Genomic DNA, 22,186 nt, shown 5'->3' with positions numbered 1-22,186 from the left:
TTCTTGGCATTGACCCAAAGAAATTGATAACTTATGTTCACACAAAAACTTGCATATGGATGTTTATAACAGCTTTATTCATAATTGCCAAAACTTGGAAGCAACCAAGATGTTCTTTGGTAGGTCAATGGATAAACAAACTGTGACACATCTGGGCAATGGATTATTATTCAGTGCAAAAAAGAAATGAACTATCCAGCCACATAAAAGACACAGAGTAAGCTTAACTGTATATTACCAAGTGAAAAAAGCCAACATGTAAAGGTCATACACTGTATGATTCCAACCCTAGGACCTTCTTCAAAAAGAAAACTATACAGAGTAAAAAGAAATTCAGGGAGGCGAGGATGAAAGGTGGAACATGGGATTTTTAAGGCAAAGTACTCGGTATGATACCATGATGATGGACACACATCATGATATATTTGTCCAAACCCATAAAATATAAACCACCAGCAGTGAACCATAATGTAAATGTGGTCTTAAGATGATAATGCTGTGTCAATGTAGGTCTGCCAATTGTAAAAAAATACACCACTTTGGTGGATGGGGGAGTGTTAGTAATAAGGGGAGGCAATGGATATGTGGGGGCAGAAGGTACATGGGAAATCACTGTATCCTCCCCTCAATTTCTCTGTGAACTTAAAACTTCTCTAAGAAAATAAAGTCTTACCTAAAAAAAAGTTAAGTAGGACCATGGAAGATATAAAGACTCAACTTGAATTTCCTGAGATGGAAACTGAAATATCTGAGATGAAAAATACAGTGGCACTGGGTATTTACCCCAAAGATACAGATGTAGTGAAAAGAAGAACCTCTGTACCCCCAATGTTCATAGCAGCAATGGCCATAGTCGCCAAACTGTGGAGAGAACCAAGATTCTCTTCAACAGACGAATGGATAAAGAAGATGCAGTCCATATACAAAATGGAGTTTTATGCCTCCATCAGAAAGGATGAATAGCCAAATCTGTATTAACATGGATGAGACTGGAAGAGATTATGCTGAGTGAAATAAGTCAAGCAGAGAGAGTCAATTATCATATGGTTTCACTTATTTGTGGAGCATAAGAAATAATATGGAGGACATGGGGAGATGGGGAGGAGAAGGGAGTTGGGGGAAATCGGAGGGGGAGACAAACCATGAGAGACTATGGACTCTGAAAAATAGTCTGAGGGTTTTGGAGGGGAGGGGGACAGGGGGTTGGGTGAAGCCTGGTGGTGGGTATTATGGAGGGCACGTATTGCATGGAACACTGGGTGTGGTACATAAACAATGAATTCTGAAACACTGAAATTTAAAAAATAAATAAAAATTTAAAAAAAGAAAAAGAAAAATACAGTGGCTTGGATTAATAATAGATTAGACATGACCAAAGAAAAGGTGAGCAAATGTAAACACATAGCAATAAAAATAATACAAAGTGAAACGCAGAAGAAAAGGAAAGAGAGAGAGAAAGAGAAAAGATAAATTCTCCATCAGCGGTTGTGGGACAACTTCAGAAGGCCTAATGTATTTTATAAGGGGAATCTCCAAAAGGCAGAGGGAGAAAAAATGTTTACAGAAATAGCCAAAATGTTTGCAAGTTTGAAGAAAACTGCAGACTCACAGTCCCAATTGATTTAATAAACCCCACGCACCAGAAATATAAAGAAAACCACATCATGGTACAACACCACCATATTGTGCAACCGAGTAAAGAAACTGTGATCTTTTAATAGCAGCTCAGGAGGAAAAAGACGTGCACAGAGGAGCAAAGATGAGGGCAACAATGGCTTTCTCACCAAGAATAAGAAAAGCATGTAAACACGAAGATGATGGGAAAATATCTTCCAAGTTTTTTTTGTTTTTTTTTTTAATGGCATTCAGAATCCTATGAGCAACCCAAAAATGCAGTAAATGCATTAGACAAACTACAACATCTGTTTCTGATCAAAACTCTCCACATATCAGAAACAGAGGATGACTGCCTCAGTTGCATAAAGGGCATCTACAAAGAGCCTAAAAAAACAATGTGTCCTATCTGAGACTGAGAACAAGGCCAGGAGATGCACGTGTGTCACTTCTTCTTGGTATCATATCAGAAATCTTAGCCAGAGCAATAAGGCAATCAAAATTGTATCAGGTTTCTTTTTGTGTGAAGAAGGATAGCAGATTCTAAAACTCATTTGGAAATAATTCAAAGGCTCTAAGATAAATAACTGAAAAAATTAAAAGTTGGAGGACTGACACTGATTTTAAGACTGATTTTAAAGTAAAACTGCAGTAATCTATGCTGTGTGGTACTGGCATACAGATGGATAAACAGGTAAATAGAACAGAACAATCTAGAAATGGATCAACATATCCAGGGATGCGTGAATTTTATTAAAGTTGCAAAAGCCATTTAGTAAAGAAATGACGGTGCTTTCAAAAAATGGTGCAGGAACCACTGGATATCCATATGCAAAATAATGAACTTAGGTCTATAACTTCTACCACATTAGAAAATTACCTCAAAAATGTATGATGGACCTAAATGTAAAATATAAAACTATAAAAAAAAAAACTTGCACAAATACAAAACAGAAAAACAGTAAAAATGAACAAACTAAAAACTTAATGAAAAAAGATACATGGACAGCCCATGAAAGATGCTTGAAACCACTTGTCATCAGAGAAGTGCAAAATACAACCACCATAAGATACCACTACACTACACATATTAAAGGATTGCAGAAATCTAAAAGACTGACCTTACAGTGTTAGAAGGGTGTAACGACCTGGAGCTCCCATACATTGGTGATGGAAATTTAAAATGGTATAACCACTTGGAAAATTTATCTTAAATTTTAAAAATTAAAAATTACATATATTCATAATAGATGTCCCATCTATTCAACTCTAGGTATTTATTCAAGAGAAATGCATATAAATATTTGTATAGACATAGTTTACAAGTTTCCAAACAGCTTTATTTTTTTTCAAATGACTTTATTTTTAATAGCTTAAAAACTAGAAACAAACCAAATGCCCCTCAAAAGGTGAATGCATAAATAAACTTTGATATTTTATTACAATGAAATGCTATGCAGCAAGAAAAAGAAATGATCTTTTGCTGAATCCTACAACATTGATGGATTTCAAAATAATTACACTAAGTCAATCAAACCCTACAAAAGAATGCATAATACATGCCCTATATAAAAGTCACAAAATGCAAAATGCAGAGCATTCTATAGCCTCATAAAGGAGACCAGTGATTGCCTTGCCATGGAGGGAGTTAAGGAGGGACAGTTTTCCTGGGACATGAATATGGGGCGAGATATATGTTCATCATATTGTCTGTGGTGATGGCTTCATTGAGGTATATGCAAGTCAAAACTTAACAAAAAGTACACTTTAAATATGTAGACTTACATTTTGCCAATTTTACTTCGATAAACCTGATTTTAAATTTTCAAACTTACAGCTTCTCCTGAGAATCTGTGGGCTCTAGCTTCATTACATCTGCATGAATACGCGGCCATTGAAGCTGGATTTTTCTAAGTCGCTTGCTTGGCTTGACGTTTGCCATAGTCCTGTCCTTTCTTTGTTGCCCTTATCCTGCTTGATTCATTTATTTGACTGGTTTAGAGATTTGGATTTATGACTACCAATGGATTTCTTGTCTTCGGTTAACAAACAAATGGAGGCTAAAATAGTTTCTTCCATCAGTGAAGAGGGAGGAACTATCCAAACTCATTCTATGGCATCCCGTTATTTGGTCCCAACTGATTTTCCAAACCTATTTCTGAACACACTCTTCATCAGCCCAAACAAACAAAAGCGCTCTATTTCTTATCCACTATTGCCTACATCTCCAAACAAGCTGTATGTTTTGGGTTTGCTCACTTGGTATGTTAATAAATCCTTGTTTACACCATCAGCATAGAAAGGAGGGAAGAAAAAGAAAGGACTCAGGGTTTGGAATTTTCATTTCTATCAAATGCCAATTGGAAAGTCATCTTTTGTCTTTAGAAAGAAAAGAACTTATGCCAGAAAAATAATTTCTTACCTTTTGGTACAAATATAAGAGGCTTTAAAAATAAATGACCTCTTAGAAAATGAGAGGCTATAAAAGTTATCATCAACCATTTCATCATGGTGTAGGTGTGATGGGTCAGGTGATGCCCCAGATCTTTCTCCTGCCCTTAGTCCTAAATCATTAGATGTGAGGATATTGCTGAATCAAGCCAGTAAATTCGAAGTTATGTTAGGTCAACTCAAGTTACAGATAATATCTTAATGTTTTTTCCCCCTATACAGTCATCCCAACCATGTCACCCTTTGTTTGAAAAATTCTTTTTATTCACTTTCTTCCAAAGATAAAGAATAATAAATGTATTAAGTGACTTCATAATATTAATTTCACTTTTGATAATTTCTGCTTAGTATTAAATATGAGATAATTACTGCTTCTATATTTTGCATGCCTGTATTAAATTTATTCCCAAATATATCAATACTTGTAATAGTTTCACATGATATACTTACAAATAAAACTTCTCATCCCATACTGGATTCAAATTTCCAAAAATGGTTTTGGTTCTTCTTTTGTTCTTTCCCACTTGAACAGTAACATATGGGTCACTCGACCCTGTTTTGTCTTTTGCCTGTAAGCCTTGTGCCGAAACCACTGAAATAAATAAAAATAAACATTTTAATATAAAGATTTCCTCAAACAAACAAATAAAAATGATAACGAAGAGCAGCTCTTCTAACACTTTGCACACTGGGTTTGTGGATACATTCCCATTGCTTTTATTGTCATGAACATTAGGACTTTAAAAATATTTAATGAAAGAATCAAAACACTGAGTATTAAAACCTTCCTTGAATAAATATTTTCTTTTGCCTGTAATGAGTAGCAGCTATACACATATACTGCCCTATTCACACCAGCTATATAATTATATACACGTTACTATATATATGTATAGAGAAATAAAGATGCACATACAATATGCCCAAAGTTATCCAACATAATTCAAAGGTCTGTGATTTAAAATGTATTTCTAATTGCGAGTTTGCTGTCACTACTGAACAATTCAACCTAGTTAAAAAAAAAAAATGGCATCTTTATTTTATCTTGTAAGTACCATATGAGTAAGTTAAGAGGCTTGGTTAATGTTTATCTAGTTATAGGCAACTTCAGAAGTTCATATTACCAGACATCACTAAGCTCAAACTGCCTTGACTCGAGGATCAAATGTTTGAGGGGTATTGATCAAGAATTAAGTGAAATGATGTGTGTTTTCTTATTAAGAAAAACTGGCTAAAGAGATTTTTAGCTACTCTTGTAATTTATCAGTGGCAGGCAGCTACAAAGCTAATCTCTTGTAAATTGCAGGATATTGATGAGTATATTGTAAAAGAGAAACTTCTTCCTCTAGAAGAGCTTTTGATTAGAACAACAGACTGCAATTACTTCAATTATCTAGGACATACTTTAGAAATTTCAAGTACAGACTATACTTCTTATCAAATATTGACAAGACTGGAAAATTCTATTTATTTTATCTATAATTTTCATTAGCAGTAATTTCTAAAACATATAAAAATCTCAGTGCAGAATAAAAATTTTAAAGAAGACTTTTTACCTGTAATGGTAATTTTAGCTGACCACTTAGATGTCCCATCTAGTACACTCTGCTTGGCTGCTTTTGTGTACTGCACAAAATCTTCTTTAGAAATCTGAAACATTTCCTGAATGACTTCAAACACCTCTGGCCTGTTTTTCTCCCTAATCTTCATTCTTTCTTTCATAGCCATAATAATGGTCTGAGTCTTATCTTCAGCACCATGCTTAGAACTCTTTTCTGCTGCTCCTATAATGGAAAAATCAATTGTGACATAAATGCACATAAAGTTACTTTTGGATGGCCCGAGAGAGGGAGAGAAAGAAGAAACAGAAGGATGAATAAATGGTTTCATTCTGAGGAGTCAGGGTACCTACTTCACAGAACAGCAGGACAAGATAAATGCTGCTGGACAAAATATCTAGGCTGAGATTCAGAACCAGCCTTTGTGTTAGTGGCAAGTAAATGGACTTCCATCATTCCCAGCTTTTTCAGTTGTATTATTTAGTTAAATCAGGGGTTGAACAAAATGAGTGGTTTGAATTTGCAAAGAGCAAAAAGAATGCACAAGTCAAATATGGTATATACCACATGCCAGACAAAACTGAGAAACAGGATATAGAGGGCAAATGTTTCCCCAAATTCAGTATTTCAAATACTTGTGTCAAAGTGTTTAATTATTTCTAATGATGGAATTCATCATGACTAAGTGTTTAAATTCTTCATGTAAAATAAATACCACCATTGGTAAGATTTTACTTGGAATTACAGAGATTGTGCTGTTTAAAAAGGATTTGGAAACCATGTAAGTACATGATGGATCACAGGCCCGAACTCTCATTTTGTGATATGGCCATTGTTTTCAATAGGCTAAATTCTTTCTACTCAAAAACCTTTTTGAGTTCCACGATTTTTTGTTTGTTTGTTTGTTTATGATTGGTCTCAACTTTCCGGGTATTTTTGTTTTTAACACTAATCCTTTTGGCAATAAAAAATTTCCAAAATTCCATTCTTGGGTCCCTCACCTTCCCCAGGCACCCGCCAGGTATTTTCAAGGCTGTGTGTGGCCTCTGGGTTAAGCAACATTCCATGACAAGTTAACAATGAACCATGATTCCAACTCTCATAGTTCCTTAGTGAGTTTGAAATGAGAAAGCAAAACCCCAAGGACCAGCGTTGCAGGAGAAGCCACTGCTGATACCCAATATTTTTGGGTGCCAAACAAAGGTGATGTAATGAAAAGAGTAAAAAACAAAACTCAGGAGTCAAGATGGCAGAGAAGTAGCAGGCTGAGACTACTTCAGGTAGCCGGAGATCAGCTAAATAGCTTATCTAAAGATTGCAAACACCTACAAATCCAACGGGAGATTCAAGAGAAGAACAGCAATTCTAGAAACAGAAAATCAACCACTATCTGAAAGGTAGGACTGGCGGAGAAGTGAATCCAAAGCAACGGGAAGATAGACCGCGGGGGGGAGGGGCCGGCTCCTGGCGAGCGGCGGAGCAACGGAGCACAAAATCGGGACTTTTAAAAGTCTGTTCCGCTGAGGGACATCGCTCCAGAGGCTTAACCGGGGTGAAGCCCAGGCGGGGTCAGTGCGGCCTCAGGTCCCACAGGGTCACAGAAGGATCGGGGGTGTCTGAGTGTCGCAGAGCTTACCGGTATTAGAACAGGGAAGCCGGCTACAGAGACAGAGCCGAGGAGTAAGCGCTAAGCTCGGGGTTACCTTGAACCAGTCGCAGGCTTGGTCAGCTCAGAGTGCGGCCGGAGGCCAGGGTGACGGGAGTCATTGGGCGCTGTTCTCTGAGGGCGCACTGAGGAGTGGGGCCCCGGGCTCTCGGCTCCTCCGGGCCGGAGACTGGGAGGCCGCCATCTTCATTCCCGTCTTCCAGAACGCTACGGAAAGCGCTCAGGGAAGAAAAGCTCCCGAAAGCAAACCCAGCAAACCCAAGCGGATTACTCAGCCCGGCCCGGGTAAGGGCGGTGCAACTCCGCCTGGGGCAAAGATGCTTGAGAATCACTACAACAGGCCCCCCCCCCAGAAGATCAACAAGAAACCCAGCCAAGACCAAGTTCACCTACCAAGGAGTGCAGTTTCAATACCAAGGAGAGCGGGGGAATTCCAGAGGAGAAGAAAGAAAGCATGGAACTCATGGCATTCTCCCCATGATTCTTTAGCCTTGAAGTTAATTTAATTTTTTTTTTCTTTTTCAATTTTTTTTTCTCTTCTTCTGCTAAATTTTTTTAACTTTTACCGTTTTCTTTTTTAACATTTTTTAACTAGTTTATCTAATATATATATATTTTTTTTTCCTTTTCATATTTTTTCTTTATTGGCTTTCTTTTTTTTAATAGTTTTTTTTTTTTTCTTTCTGAACCCCTTTTTATCCCCTTTCTCCCCGCCTCACGATTTGGGATCTCTTCTGATTTGGCTAAAGCATATTTTCCTGGGGTTGTTGCCACCCTTTTAGTATTTTACTTGCTCCTTCATATACTCTTATCTGGACAAAATGACAAGGCAGAAAAATTCACAACAAAAAAAAGAACAAGAAACAGTACCAAAGGCTAGGGACCTAATCAATACAGACATTGGTAATATGTCAGATATAGAGTTCAGAATGATGATTCTCAAGATTCTAGCCGGGCTTGAAAAAGGCATGGAAGATATTAAAGCAACCCTCTCGGGAGATATAAAAGCCCTTTCTGGAGAAATAAAAGAACTAAAATCTAACCAAGTGGAAATCAAAAAAGCTATTAATGAGGTGCAATCAAAAATGGAGGCTCTCACTGCTAGGATAAATGAGGCAGAAGAAAGAATTAGCGATATAGAAGACCAAATGACAGAGAATAAAGAAGGTGACCAAAAGAGGGACAAAGAGCTACTGGACCACGAGGGGAGAATTCGAGAGATAAGTGACACCATAAGACGAAACAACATTAGTATAATTGGGATTCCAGAAGAAGAGGAAACAGAGAGGGGAGCAGAAGGTATGTTGGAGAGAATTATTGGAGAGAATTTCCCCAATATGGCAAAGGGAACAAGCATCAAAATCCAGGAGGTTCAGAGAACCCCCCTCAAAATCAAAAAGAATAGGTCCACACCCCATCACCTAATAGTAAAATTTACAAGTCTTAGTGACAAAGAAAAGATCCTGGAGAAAAAATAAGAAAGAAACCCTAAACCCAGCAGGAGAAGAGAAATCATAAAGATCAGAGCAGAAATCAATGAAATAGAAAGCAAAAAAACAATAGAACAAATCAACGAAACTAGGAACTGGTTCTTTGAAAGAATTAATAAGATTGATAAACCCCTGGCCAGACTTATCAAAAAGAAAAGAGAAAGGACCCAAATCAATAAAATCATGAATGAAAGAGGAGAGATCACAACGAACACCAAAGAAATACAGACAATTATAAGAACATACTATGAGCAACTCTACGCCAACAAATTTGACAATCTGGAAGAAATGGATGCATTCCTAGAGACATATAAACTACCACAACTGAACCAGGAAGAAATAGAAAGCCTGAACAGACCCATAACCAGTAAGGAGATTGAAACAGTCATCAAAAATCTCCAAACAAACAAAAGCCCGGAGCCAGATGGCTTCCCAGGGGAATTCTACCAAACATTTAAAGAAGAACTAATTCCTATTCTCCTGAAACTGTTCCAAAAAATAGAAATAGAAGGAAAACTTCCAAACTCATTTTATGAGGCCAGCATCACCTTGATCCCAAAACCAGACAAGGATCCCAACAAAAAAGAGAACTACAGACCAATATCCTTGATGAACAAAGATGCAAAAATTCTCGCCAAAATACTAGCCAATAGGATTCAACAGTACATTAAAAGGATTTTTTACCACGACCAAGTGGGATTTATTCCAGGGCTGCAAGGTTGGTTCAACATCCGCAAATCAATCAATGTGATACAACACATTAATAAAAGAAAGAACAAGAACCATATGATACTCTCCATAGATGCTGAAAAAGCATTTGACAAAGTACAGCATCCCTTCCTGATCAAAACTCTTCAAAGTGTAGGGATAGACGGCACATACCTCAATATTATCAAAGCCATCTATGAAAAACCCACCGCAAATATCATTCTCAATGGAGAAAAACTGAAAGCTTTTCCGCTAAGGTCAGGAACACGGCAGGGATGTCCGTTATCACCACTGCTATTCAACATAGTACTAGAAGTCCTAGCCTCAGCAATCAGACAACAAAAGGAAATTAAAGGCATCCAAATCGGCAAAGAAGAAGTCAAACTATCACTCTTCGCAGATGATATGATACTATATGTGGAAAACCCAAAAGACTCCACTCCAAAACGGCTAGAACTTGTACAGGAATTCAGTAAAGTGTCAGGATATAAAATCAATGCACAGAAATCAGTTGCATTTCTCTACACCAACAAGAAGACAGAAGAAAGAGAAATTAAGGAGTCCATCCCATTTACAATTGCACCCAAAACTATAAGATACCTAGGAATAAACCTAACCAAAGAGACTAAGAATCTATTCACAGAAACCTATAAAGTACTCATGAAAGAAATTGAGGAAGACACAAAGAAATGGAAAAATGTTCCATGCTCCTGGATTGGAAGAATAAATATTGTGAAAATGTCTATGCTACCTAAAGCAATCTACACATTTAATGCAATCCCTATCAAAGTACCATCCATTTTTTTCAAAGAAATGGAACAAATAATCCTAAAATTTATATGGAACCAGAAAAGACCTCGAATAGCCAAAGGAATATTGAAAAAGAAAGCCAAAGTTGGTGGCATCACAATTCCGGACTTCAAGCTCTATTACAAAGCTGTCATCATCAAGACAGCATGGTACTGGCACAAAAACAGACACATAGATCAATGGAACAGAATAGAGAGCCCAGAAATAGACCCTCAACTCTATGGTCAACTCATCTTCGACAAAGCAGGAAAGAATGTCCAATGGAAAAAAGACAGCCTGTTCAATAAATAGTGTTGGGAAAATTGGACAGCCACATGCAGAAAAATGAAATTGGATCATTTCCTTACACCACACACGGAAATAGACTCAAAATGGATGAAGGATCTCAATGTGAGAAAGGAATCCATCAAAATCCTTGAGGAGAACACAGGCAGCAACCTCTTCGACCTCAGCTGCAGCAACATCTTCCTAGGAACATCACCAAAGGCAAGGGAAGCAAGGGCAAAAATGAACTATTGGGATTTTATCAAGATCAAAAGCTTTTGCACAGCAAAGGAAACAGTGAACAAAACCAAAAGACAACTGACAGAATGGGAGAAGATATTTCCAAATGACATATCAGATAAAGGGCTAGTGTCCAAAATCTATAAAGAACTTAGCAAACTCAACACCCAAAGAACAAATAATCCAATCAAGAAATGGGCAGAAGACATGAACAGACATTTCTGCAAAGAAGACATCCAGATGGCCAACAGACACATGAAAAAGTGCTCCACATCACTCGGCATCAGGGAAATACAAATCAAAACCACAATGAGCTATCACCTCACACCAGTCAGAATGGCTAAAATTAACAAGTCAGGAAATGACAGATGCTGGCGAGGATGTGGAGAAAGGGGAACCCTCCTACACTGTTGGTGGGAATGCAAGCTGGTGCAACCATTCTGCAAAACAGCATGGAGGTTCCTCAAAATGTTGAAAATAGAACTACCCTATGACCCAGCAATTGCACTGCTGGGTATTTACCCTAAAGATACAAACGTAGTGATCCGAAGGGGCACGTGCACCCGAATGTTTATAGCAGCAATGTCTACAATAGCCAAACTATGGAAAGAACCTAGATGTCCATCAACAGATGAATGGATAAAGAAGATGTGGTATATATACACAATGGAATACTATGCAGCCATCAAAAGAAAGGAAATCTTGCCATTTGCGACGTCGTGGATGGAACTAGAGGGTATCATGCTTAGCGAAATAAGTCAATTGGAGAAAGACAACTATCATATGATCTCCCTGATATGAGGGAGAGGAGATGCAACATGGGGGGTTAAGGGGGTAGGAGAAGAATAAATGTAACAAGATGGGATTGGGAGGGAGACAAACCATAAGTGACTCTTAATCTCACAAAACAAACTGAGGGTTGATGGGGGGAGGGGGTTTGGGGGGGGTGGGGTTATGGATATTGGGGAGGGTATGTGCTGTGGTGAGTGCTGTGAAGTGTGTAAACCTGGCGATTCGCAGACCTGTACCCCCGGGGATAAAAATATATGTTTATAAAAAATAAAATTAAAAAAAAAAAAACTCAGTAACAGATCCAATTTTCATCTACATGACTGTATCACCCAACTTACAATTTTTTGAAATATATCTCTGAAATAACCACATTAATATCTGGTAGAATGTTTAGAGGTTAAATAAGAGAATTTATCTGCATGATTTCTACCACAAAGGATAGACTTATTAATGTTCTTTGAGTCTAAGTCTTTGAATGTTAAGCCTAAGACAAAGAGGAAAAGGTCAGCTGTTAGCTTTCCTTGTAATAAATTCATATTTAACAGCAGTACTTAAGTTTAAATCTTGATTTATTTGAAAGTATGACATTTGTTTCCCGAAGTGGAAAAAACACATTCATAATAACCAAGGTGTAATTAAAGAACGTTAAAGGGATGAATATTCTAATAAATCTAGAATATTCTAATATTCTAGATATTAATAGATATCTAATAATTCTAGAATATTCTAATAATAAAGAGCAGATTCCCTGTCTTTATCTTAAAACAACAACAAAAGAAAAAAAAAAAACTTTGAGAACTTAAACCACATTAAAAAAAAGAAAATAATATAAAGAATAAATGCATTACATTTAAGATAACTTGAAAGTACATTCCAAATGCCCTAGTCTTCTGTTAAAACAGGCCATAGAAAAGCTACGCATTTTTAAATTACATATCCTTAAGCAATTCAGCATGTTTATAATTTAGTGTCAATTGTTTGACTGCGCATCCTTAATTCTTATACAATAAAACTAGCTCAGGCTCCATTGAATAATCCCCAGCTAGCCAATAGGCATATTTTACCTCAAGTACAGAAATAGTCATTAAATAGAAAGAGCAGTGTTGTCTTGAAAAGATTATTGCAAGATTCAAAGTGCCCCAAAACTTGAGGATGTGACAGCCATCCTAAGAATGAATGTTCAAAAGGTGAGAAGTGCCATAAGATGTAACTCTCCCCCAAATTTCTAAGTAACTATTACTGTTTCAGCTCTTAGTGCTCTCAAAGGCTACAGGGAGGGGAAAAAAAAAATTCCTTGAGAGTTAAAGTCCTTTGGATTATTTTTCTAAATTCAGGAAGAGCTAGCAGATGGCCACCCACATAATAATACTCATTCAAGTAATCACTATCAAATTCAGGTAGAATATACTAAAGGTAGAATATACTAAAAATTTTTTACCTAAAGGAATCCAATCTCTGTGCTTAACAACAGCATCCTGAATTTTTTGAATGAGTTAATTAAGAAAGCATGACTATTAGCTGTGAAATCTTTCACCAATGCCCTTGATGTTGGAGTAGAAAACTCTTAATTTGTGGACAACAGGAAAACCCCCAACTGCAAAACCACTATTCTGGGGAGAGCAGGTTAACAGAGGCTCATGTTTAAACCTCTCATCTGTTATTTCTAGAAAAAGATATGTGGCATTTTAAAAGTTCTACTTTTACATGTTTTGATCTGAGGGAAATGATTCCACTTAAATCTATGTAGTTTGGAGATACAGAGAAAAATCTGTAATTAATTTTTGTCACCGATCTACAAGCACTTTCCACTGCCTATTGTTTATCGAACCCGATTTTCCTAATGAAACTATTTCTGAGATGGCTGCAATTTGCCATTAATTTCCAACCCTTTGGATTTGTTATTTTCCTTCAGGTTTGGTCTGTTTATCTCAAAGTCACCAGAGATAAACTTAAATTTGCATTTATATGACTCTTCCTTCAAAGTGTATGGTAGAAGATCTAGTAGCTTCACTGAAATACGGTGAGTAATATGTCAATCAGGGATCAACAATAAATGAGATCAAAAGATAATGTACACTGAAAGCACTTTGTAAAATGTAATACATTATCCAAATGGAATGTATCACTGTAACTTTTTAAAAATGCTTAATTGACAGATCAGAGGATACAATTATGCACAACAAAATTCATCCTTGCAAGAGATACAAGAGAATTCATTTGTAAACAGAGGCAAACTTAGCTAACACGGTCCCTTTCTACATATTTTAATGGGAAGACCACTAAATCGGAACCTTCACTTTTTCTGTAATTTTTATTTTTTTACCCAAAACATATAAATTTCATGTGAAATTCACAATTTCACCACCTTTGCATGGCAATTTATGATAACAGCTGCAATAGTCTCTCTTGGTCTCAATCTCTTTCTTGTTTTTCTCAAAAGCAATTCCAAAAATTTCTATTTTCTTCAAGTCTCTTGCCTCACCCCATTAACCTCCATTCTCAGCATATGATCTTATCTCTTCCTTAACAGGGATAGAGTTTCCCTAACTTACTGGCACATTTTCTCCCCCCCCCCCCCCATGGAAGAAGACAAGCAAGCAAAACCAAATAGTAACAACAACAAAACCAAACCTTACCTGAAATATTAGCAGATTTCTATGGTATAAAATATTCCTAATATGGCTTATTTCAAGAAACTGCCTTGGAAAATCTTAAACATTTATCAATCACCACTGGCTCAGACGCCTGTAACTCCATGTAGCTTAACCGCGAGCCTGTAAGGCCAACCTCAACTAAATGTGTATTTCAAGTCTCAAGCATGTCTTTAGAAAACAGGATACATTCAACAAAAAGAGAAGATAAAATATTTCCTGGGAAACCTAAAACAAAATTATTGCCATATTTGAGTATTTAATTTGGCTCTGGGTTCAATTTTACTTAGGAACTTTTTGTATGCTCTCACCCTAAGGCCACAATCCTGGAAAAAATGAAAATAAATTCAGTGTAAAATGATACACATGTTGTGGAGTCTTATGAAAAGACAAAATAGGGGCACCTGAGTGACTCAGTCATTAAGCGTCTGCCTTTGGCTCAGGTCATGATCCCAGGGTCCAGGGTTCGAGCCCTGGTGGGGCTTCCTGCTTTTCGGAAAGCTTGCTTCTCCCTCTCCTACCTCCACTTCCCCTGCTTGTGTTACCTCTCCCACTGTTTCTCTCTGTGTCAAATAAATGAAACTCTCAAAGGAAAAAAAAAAGATAATATATACTGGGCACAGGTTTGGAATTTTCAGAAAACAAAGGCTACGCCTATCATTAGAAAGCAGAAACTGGTTGGTTTACATATATCATGCACTTAGAGTCAGCATAAAACGAGGACATAAGTCCAAATATGAAAGGCAAGAAATACATCAAGAAAATCACTTTTCAATAAGGCAAAGGAGCACAGTGGTTCATGATGCTTTGCGAATACTAGAAGGTGACAGTCCTATGTGACTCCTAAGTTGCCACTTACTAACCATCTGAAATTGGGCTACTTTATCTATGTAAACCTTAGTTTCCTCATCTGAAAAAACAAAGGAAATAATAGCAGCATTTTCTTAACAGAGTCATTTTAAGGATTAAATGAGATAATATATAAAAGTTTCAATACTAATAATTGAGCAAGTATAAGGTCTAGATGTCACAAGGTGAAGAAACAAGCACTTACTAAAGAATTTTACATTAATATGGAATTTGGGGATTTTAGCTTTAAGATTACTTGACCTGTTGAGTGCTGTGAAGTGTGTAAACCTGGTGATTTACAGACCTGTACCCCTGGGGCTAATAATACATTATATGTTAAAAAAAAAAAAAAAAAAAAAAAAGAAAGGATTACTTGACCTGTGAAGCAACTCCTTGGGGCCCTGGATGGCTCAATGGATTAAGCCTCTGCCTTTGGCTCAGGTCATGATCTCAGGATCCTGGTATTGAGCCCCACATTGGGCTCTCTAATTAGCAGCGAGCCTGCTCCCCCACCCTCTGCCTGCCTCTCTGCCTGTTTGTGATCTGTCAAATAAATAAATAAAATCTTTTTTTTTTAAAGCAACTCCTTAAAAGCCCTCCCCACAGACAATGCCACATCTGATATCTGCCACGTGCTTAATGCTCTAGAACTACTTACAATGGGAGTCAATGAAGTATTTGAAGATTTAAGAAAATAAAATCCAGGGGTGGCAGGGTGGCTCAGTTGGTTAAGGATTTGCCTTTAGCCCAAGTCTTGATCCCATGGTCCTGAAATCAAGCCCCATCAGGCTTCTTGCTCAGCTCCCCCTGCTTGTCCTCTTTATTTCTCTTTCACTCTCTCTCTCCCCTCTATCAAATAAATAAATAAAATCTTTTAAAAAAATAGTTCAAAGAAACCAGAAGAAATTATTATTATAGTATTTTAATTTTTCATATCCATAAATGCATTTGAGGCTGGTGAAGCCAGAGGAGGTAGGTAGTTGATATGCATGGAAAGGTCTGATATTAAGGCTTTCTCCTTGTAGGAGTCTCTAGCCTAAAAAACTTTATTGCTTTTCTTTCCTTTCCACATAAAAATCCTATAGGTGGCCCCGCTCTTGGTGCCTCTGTTTTTCTTTCTCATGACATCATGTAGGTGGGCATGTAGCTGGCATTTTTTACCTCTTCCTTTTAGTTGCTTTACAGCCAAGATCATCTTAACCCTCCCCTTCTAACATGTCTTCAGTCTTTCCCAGGAGCAGACCTACAACTCCCATCTTCAAATCACCTTTCACCTTTGTCTTATACAATCAAAGCTACACACTCCACACAATTTCTGGAACACAACAAAGAACTGACATTTAACAGAAGGATAATCAGAGGGTCACAGTCCTAGCATAGCATCACCTCCTATTCTCGTAGGTGTCCCCATCACTGACAGTAGGAGAATATGGGCAGGGAGCCCCCTTACAAGGAACTGCCACCTTCTCTAAAGTAATTTTACTTTTGTTAGCTTGGGTCCAAAACCAAAAGTCAACCTTTCTTCACTGCCCACCTCTACCATATTTAATCATCCCATTATTGGTAAATGCAAACTTTGAGAACAAGTTCAGAAATATTTGCATATTAAAAGATGATGAAACCAGGAATGTATTCTCAAAATTGGTTGTCAAAGCTACAGCATTCTTTAGATACTAACTTCTGTGCTCGCTTTGGCAGCACATATACTAAAATTAGATACTAACTTCCTTGAAATTTCTCAATTATCTCAGAGTCAAAAATTGTATAGATGAGGGGAAAACTAATTTTAACAAAAGAAAAAAGAGTCCTCGATTTCAAAAGTATTTTTACTATGTAAGGAAATAAATCAAAGGAGAGATGGAAAGAGGAAAGATCTTTTTTGTTATCACTTTTCACAACAGGTTTTTTTTTTTTTAACAAGATAAAAGAAAATAAAATTTTAAGCACAAGATTTTTTTCTATTTCTCTTTTCTTAAACAGCCTCTGAATGGAAGTGGGCTGACATGACTAGTTCACAGTGTTATTGGAAGCTAGCCTGGCATTAAAAGGCCATACTGTTCTCCTATTGGATGTGAGCAAACTCACAGGACACCAACTTCACATGATCTGTGTGACCATGACCATGTTGATATGAGACAAACAAGGCCATCTTATAAGTTTGTCTAACCACAAATGAAAACAAACCATAAAATACCAAACAACCCCTCTCCTAACTAATGAGTGACCATTATTTCTTTGCTAAGTACAGCTATTTGCCTCACTCTTGTCCTTCCTCCTGGTAGATAAGAATTCCTTTAACCTACACAATCATAAATTTTCCTCACTTTCAGACCAACCTCTGCTTTCTAACACCATCTTACTGAGATGCCCCATGGTTTATCCTGCTGTATATTCTCCTTTGTAGCAATAGATAATAAACTGAACTTATAAAACTACAGATGCATTACCTCACTCCAGTCAGAATGGCTAAAATTAACAACACAGGAAATAACAAGTGTTGGTGAGGATGTGAAGAAAGGGGAATCCTCTTATACTGCTGGTAGGAATGCAAGCTGGTGCAGCCACTCTGGAAAACAGTATGGAGGTTCCTCAAAAAGTTAAAAATAGAGCTAAACTATGACCCAATAATTGCACTACTGGGTATTTACCCAAAAGATACAAATATAGTTATCGAAGGGGCACCTGTACCCCAATGCTTATAGCAGCAATGTCCACAATAGCCAAACTATGCAAAGAGTACAGATGTCCATCGACAGATGAATCAATAAAGAAGATGTGGTTTATATATACAATGGACTATTATTCAGCCATTAACAAAATTAAATCTTGCCATTTGCAAGGATTTGCAAGGACTAGAGGGTATAATGCTAAGGGAGATAAGTCAATCAGAGAAAGCCAATTATTATACAGTTTCACTCATTTGTGGAATTTAAGAAACAAAACAAAGGATCATAGTGAAGGGAGGGAAAATAAAATAAGACAAAATCAGAGAGGGAGACAAACCATAACAGACTCTTAATCACAGGGAACAAATGAGGTTGGTGGAGGGGAGGTAGATGGGGGGATGGGGTAACCGGGTGATGGGCATTAAGAAGGGCACATGATGTAATGAGCCCTGGGTGTTACAGACAACTGATGAATCACGGGACTCTACCTCTGAAACTAGTAATATATTAATGTTAATTAAATTCAAATTAAATGAAATAATAAAATACTACATATACAAATACTACATAAAAATACTATAAACATGTTTTCAGTGGTCTTTAGCTAAGGGGCATTAAAAGTATTAAAAGAAAAGAAAGGTTTTGAAAAATTCCAGTAGCAGCAGGATTAGCAACCAGATCTTTCTTAAGTAACTGAGGACTATGAAATCTAGATATGGATATAAAGATACACAGTACTTACTGATGTTGAATACCTGTATGGTGTCAGGTATGACATACTCATCATTTTTGTCCCTCTACAGCAACCTACCCTAAACCTGAAGATTTATTATTAATTAGTTTATTCCTTAAGATTAAGAAAATGACCATTGTATTACAATAACTCAACTATTGATTCCATTTTTACCCAAATTAACTTATTAGATGATCTTCTCCTTAATGTTGTTGAAAAGTCAATGCAGTAGGTATACTGTGATAGAGATATACTCAAGCTTGGTGGGTTGGCCATCGAGGACAGGACTTGAGTCATCATCATGATGTGAGGCCAACATCTGGGCAGCATAATTTGCCTAAAAGTCAGGGATACTGCATGGGAGAGTGGGAAAGAACCATAAATAAAATTCCTGAAATTGCCATTTTTCCCCCTAATACAAGTTTTGCATATTTCTTTATAAATTAGGTCAGAATACTACGCTGGATGTTCAGAGATATGGGATCTAACTTTATGTAAGATATCTATTTGATTCTTTTTGACAAGAAACTGGATTATGTGAACTCAGTAAAATCAGTAGATTGGGTTCTCCAATCCACTGAACTCAAAGGCTCCCTTAAAAATCTGTGATTTTACAAAAGAATGGTCTTTAAACCACTACGTTATTTCGAACTGCAGTTCTCATGCCCTCATTTGTTGCTTAACCAACATTTATTAAGCATCTGATTATGCTACAACATGTGCTAAATTCTGGAGAAATAAAGAGAACAATTCTTGTTTTTATTCTGAGTGTGTGTGTTTGTGTGTGTCTATGTTGTCAGACTGCAAAGTCTTCAGAAGAAGAGTAGCAAAATAATAAACGTTCTAAAAACCCGAAGACTCTGATTTGAAAAAGACAAGTATTTGAAAAACTGTCATAGGAAGTCCATTTATTAAATATTTTCTCTAGTGATAAGATTAAAGGGTAGAAGTTTAAAGAATAGAAGTTATTAGGAAGCGGGGCTTTGTTCAAGCTGTTAATTTACACATTGCAATTTTCTAATGATGAATTAAGCTCCTGACAAGGTCTACATTTTTCTTAGAAGTGTTCAAATAGACTGACCATTTTGAGAAAGAAATCATAGAACCTCCTCATTTTCGCAGGAGGCTGGCTACATTAGCTAGACTTCCCACACTGATTTCCCACTTTCTTATTCTCTCTTTTTCTTCCATTGTAGACATAGGTGGAAGTCTTTTACACAAGGGGTGTCACAATTAAAAGTTTCTTGCTTAAAGCAATGAAAAGAGAAATTTCTTAAAGTATTATTGATTCTGTAGAGTCAATTTCAAATTTTACTGATAGCTATTGTGCAAAGTGGTGTAGTTGAATTCATATACTTGGAAAGCCTCTTTCTGTTCATGCAAGGTGGATTTTAGGAAAACAGTAGAAAGGTATTACTAAAGAAAATACTCTCTTCCTGGGGCAGTCACACCTACCCTCGTTTTTCTCAACTATTTTTGATTCTTTCAATTTATATGTGCATTTTAATGAATAACCTTGAAGAAAATGTTGCCTAATTTAGCCAATATCCATCAATGTATCTTAAGAAACAGAATATAAAAATGTTTCCAAAGTCTAATGAATGTGTGACATCTTTATTCTCTAAAACACTGAGAGAAGAATCAGCTCATTTCTGAAGTATAATCTACATCATTTTTTTTTCTTAATGGATTCAAGTCATTTGTTTCTAGATGGCAATATTTTTGTTTTTTTCAAATGTCACTGCCCTAATACGCTAATTTCTTAAAATGCCTGTTTACAATTCATTTTTTAAATATGTAGAATTCTAATCAGATTATGAGATTATGCAAGTTAGCTCCATAGTATTGAATCAATCCCCCTTCCTTTTAAGCAGTTATTCCGAAAAATACTTTTTATTTTTCAAAGAGACACTACCCATTTTGGAAAAACAAAACAAAACAAAACATTCATTACCATTAGTAGCCTCCATGTGATCTGATAGTGTAGGGAGAATACTAATAAAGTAGAGAAAACTGTAGAATGTGCATGACTTAACACAAAACCAGCTGTGACAGCATTTATGATTTAATCTTTATTTTGACATTTTCCTCTGATCCCCCTCAATTTTAGGCAACCCATGGATGTTACACATTCACTGTAACATGTGATATAATACACATTCACTGTATTCATATGAACAATAAACAGAGGGGACAATGTTTACACGTGAAGAAAGGTCTACAAATGAAAGTCCCTGTTTAAATAGATTTCACTGGCAGTATTTTTGTTTTGTTTTGGTTTTTGGTTTTGTTTTCTGTAGTAATTTAAGGGTTGTAGCCACAACCAAATCAATGCAGCACTGAAAAGACAGTAATATGTATTTTAGATGGTGATGTTTTGGCATTTCTGGACCTAATCTAAAGCAACAGTACAAAGAATTTTTTCTGGAAATGGAAAATTTAAGATAACTTGTCATAAAGGTCAAAGTGACATGTACCTATTCAGAAGTGTAAAAGGATGGGGGAAGCCATTAATATTGAATATTGAGTATCTACTATGTGCCAGACTCTTAGCAGAGACTACTTCATTTAGTCTTCCTCATAACCCTCTGAGGTAAATTTTATTATTCTTGTTCATTTGGTGGAGAAAAATGAAACCGTGAGAAGCTAAAAAACTTGCCCAAGGTCATATATATGGTTAGATGTGTCTTCGATATTCAAACACAAAACCTCCCAATTCCAAGAATATGACTCCTTCAGGCCGACTCCAAATAGGCTTGGGAAGGAGTTCAGATTGCTGTAATCACAAGGGTGTGCCTTAGCCCTTGTCTGAGGAAAATGATTTTACAGGGTCCCACTTTCCACACAGGGCTATTATGAGATGGAAGTGACCAAACAGATCAGAAGTTGCTTTCAAGTTTTCTACTGGGCAGGTGTGCCATTGCTTTAAGGCATCTAAGTTAGCGCTCCGCACTATGGGAACAGATCGTCAAGGATATGACTTGATGGGTGGTTTGTGAATCTTTGTGTGATAGGAGGGGTGGGGGTTGGAATTACTGAAAAGCAGCAAGAGCTGAAGAGGTCTAATCTGAAAACACGGAGGATGAGGCAGGCTCTGCATATATATCTCGACCCTAACCAGGTACTCACTCTGCAAACAGTCAGCATTTAGGAGGTCCTGACACTTTTCATGGCACTTCACTCCACACTCCAAACACTTCATGCCTTGACGAGCAATGCCCCACAGGAGCCCTTCACACTCGTAACAGTAGGTGGGTGTTGTTGCCGTCCAGACTTCGAAGTTGTGGGGGGTAGTGGAGGACATGGGGTAGATCAGTGCCTGCAAAGTCTTCTTGAAGACATGTATTTTCTGTAAAGATAAGTTATAATGCCAGCCAAGTCAGTGGATTTGGAGAATTTCAGCATAAAATTATTTTATCACTTCTCCCTGAAAATACTATTTTGAAAGAGCCTCTTAGTTATTGACAAGCCATGATAGTAAGCACAGTAATTCTGCTCACTTATTCTTCTCTCAGCTTTCTAGGGCCCCAGTCAGTCATTTGTACACACAGAACTCCCTAATCTCCCAGATTAGACTGGGTTCCACTGTTGTGCAACTTCTTTCATAGCAGCAAGAAGCTCTAATTACTTGATAATACCCATGTCCTGCTACATTGTGGACTCTATGAGGCCAAGGATGATATAGATCTCCTT

General features: G+C 36.9%; 1 protein-coding gene across 1 annotated transcript in view; it reads right to left on the bottom strand.

Annotated features, from left to right (window-relative positions):
* Positions 1-22,186, bottom strand: part of UNC13C (unc-13 homolog C) — a 611,946-nt gene that overhangs the window by 346,009 nt on the left and 243,751 nt on the right. The window contains exons 10-12 of the mRNA XM_047738968.1: positions 21,623-21,842; positions 5,622-5,849; positions 4,516-4,657 (exon numbers count right to left, since the gene is read on the bottom strand). Coding sequence (XP_047594924.1) covers positions 4,516-4,657; positions 5,622-5,849; positions 21,623-21,842 — 590 coding nt within the window. The remainder of the gene's footprint in view (positions 1-4,515; positions 4,658-5,621; positions 5,850-21,622; positions 21,843-22,186) is intronic.

This window comes from Lutra lutra, chromosome 7 (assembly GCF_902655055.1).
Source record: "Lutra lutra chromosome 7, mLutLut1.2, whole genome shotgun sequence".
Lineage (NCBI taxonomy): Eukaryota > Metazoa > Chordata > Mammalia > Carnivora > Mustelidae > Lutra > Lutra lutra.
The sequence above is the reverse complement of the archived record's forward strand: the minus strand, read 5'-3'. Positions and strand labels throughout refer to the sequence as shown.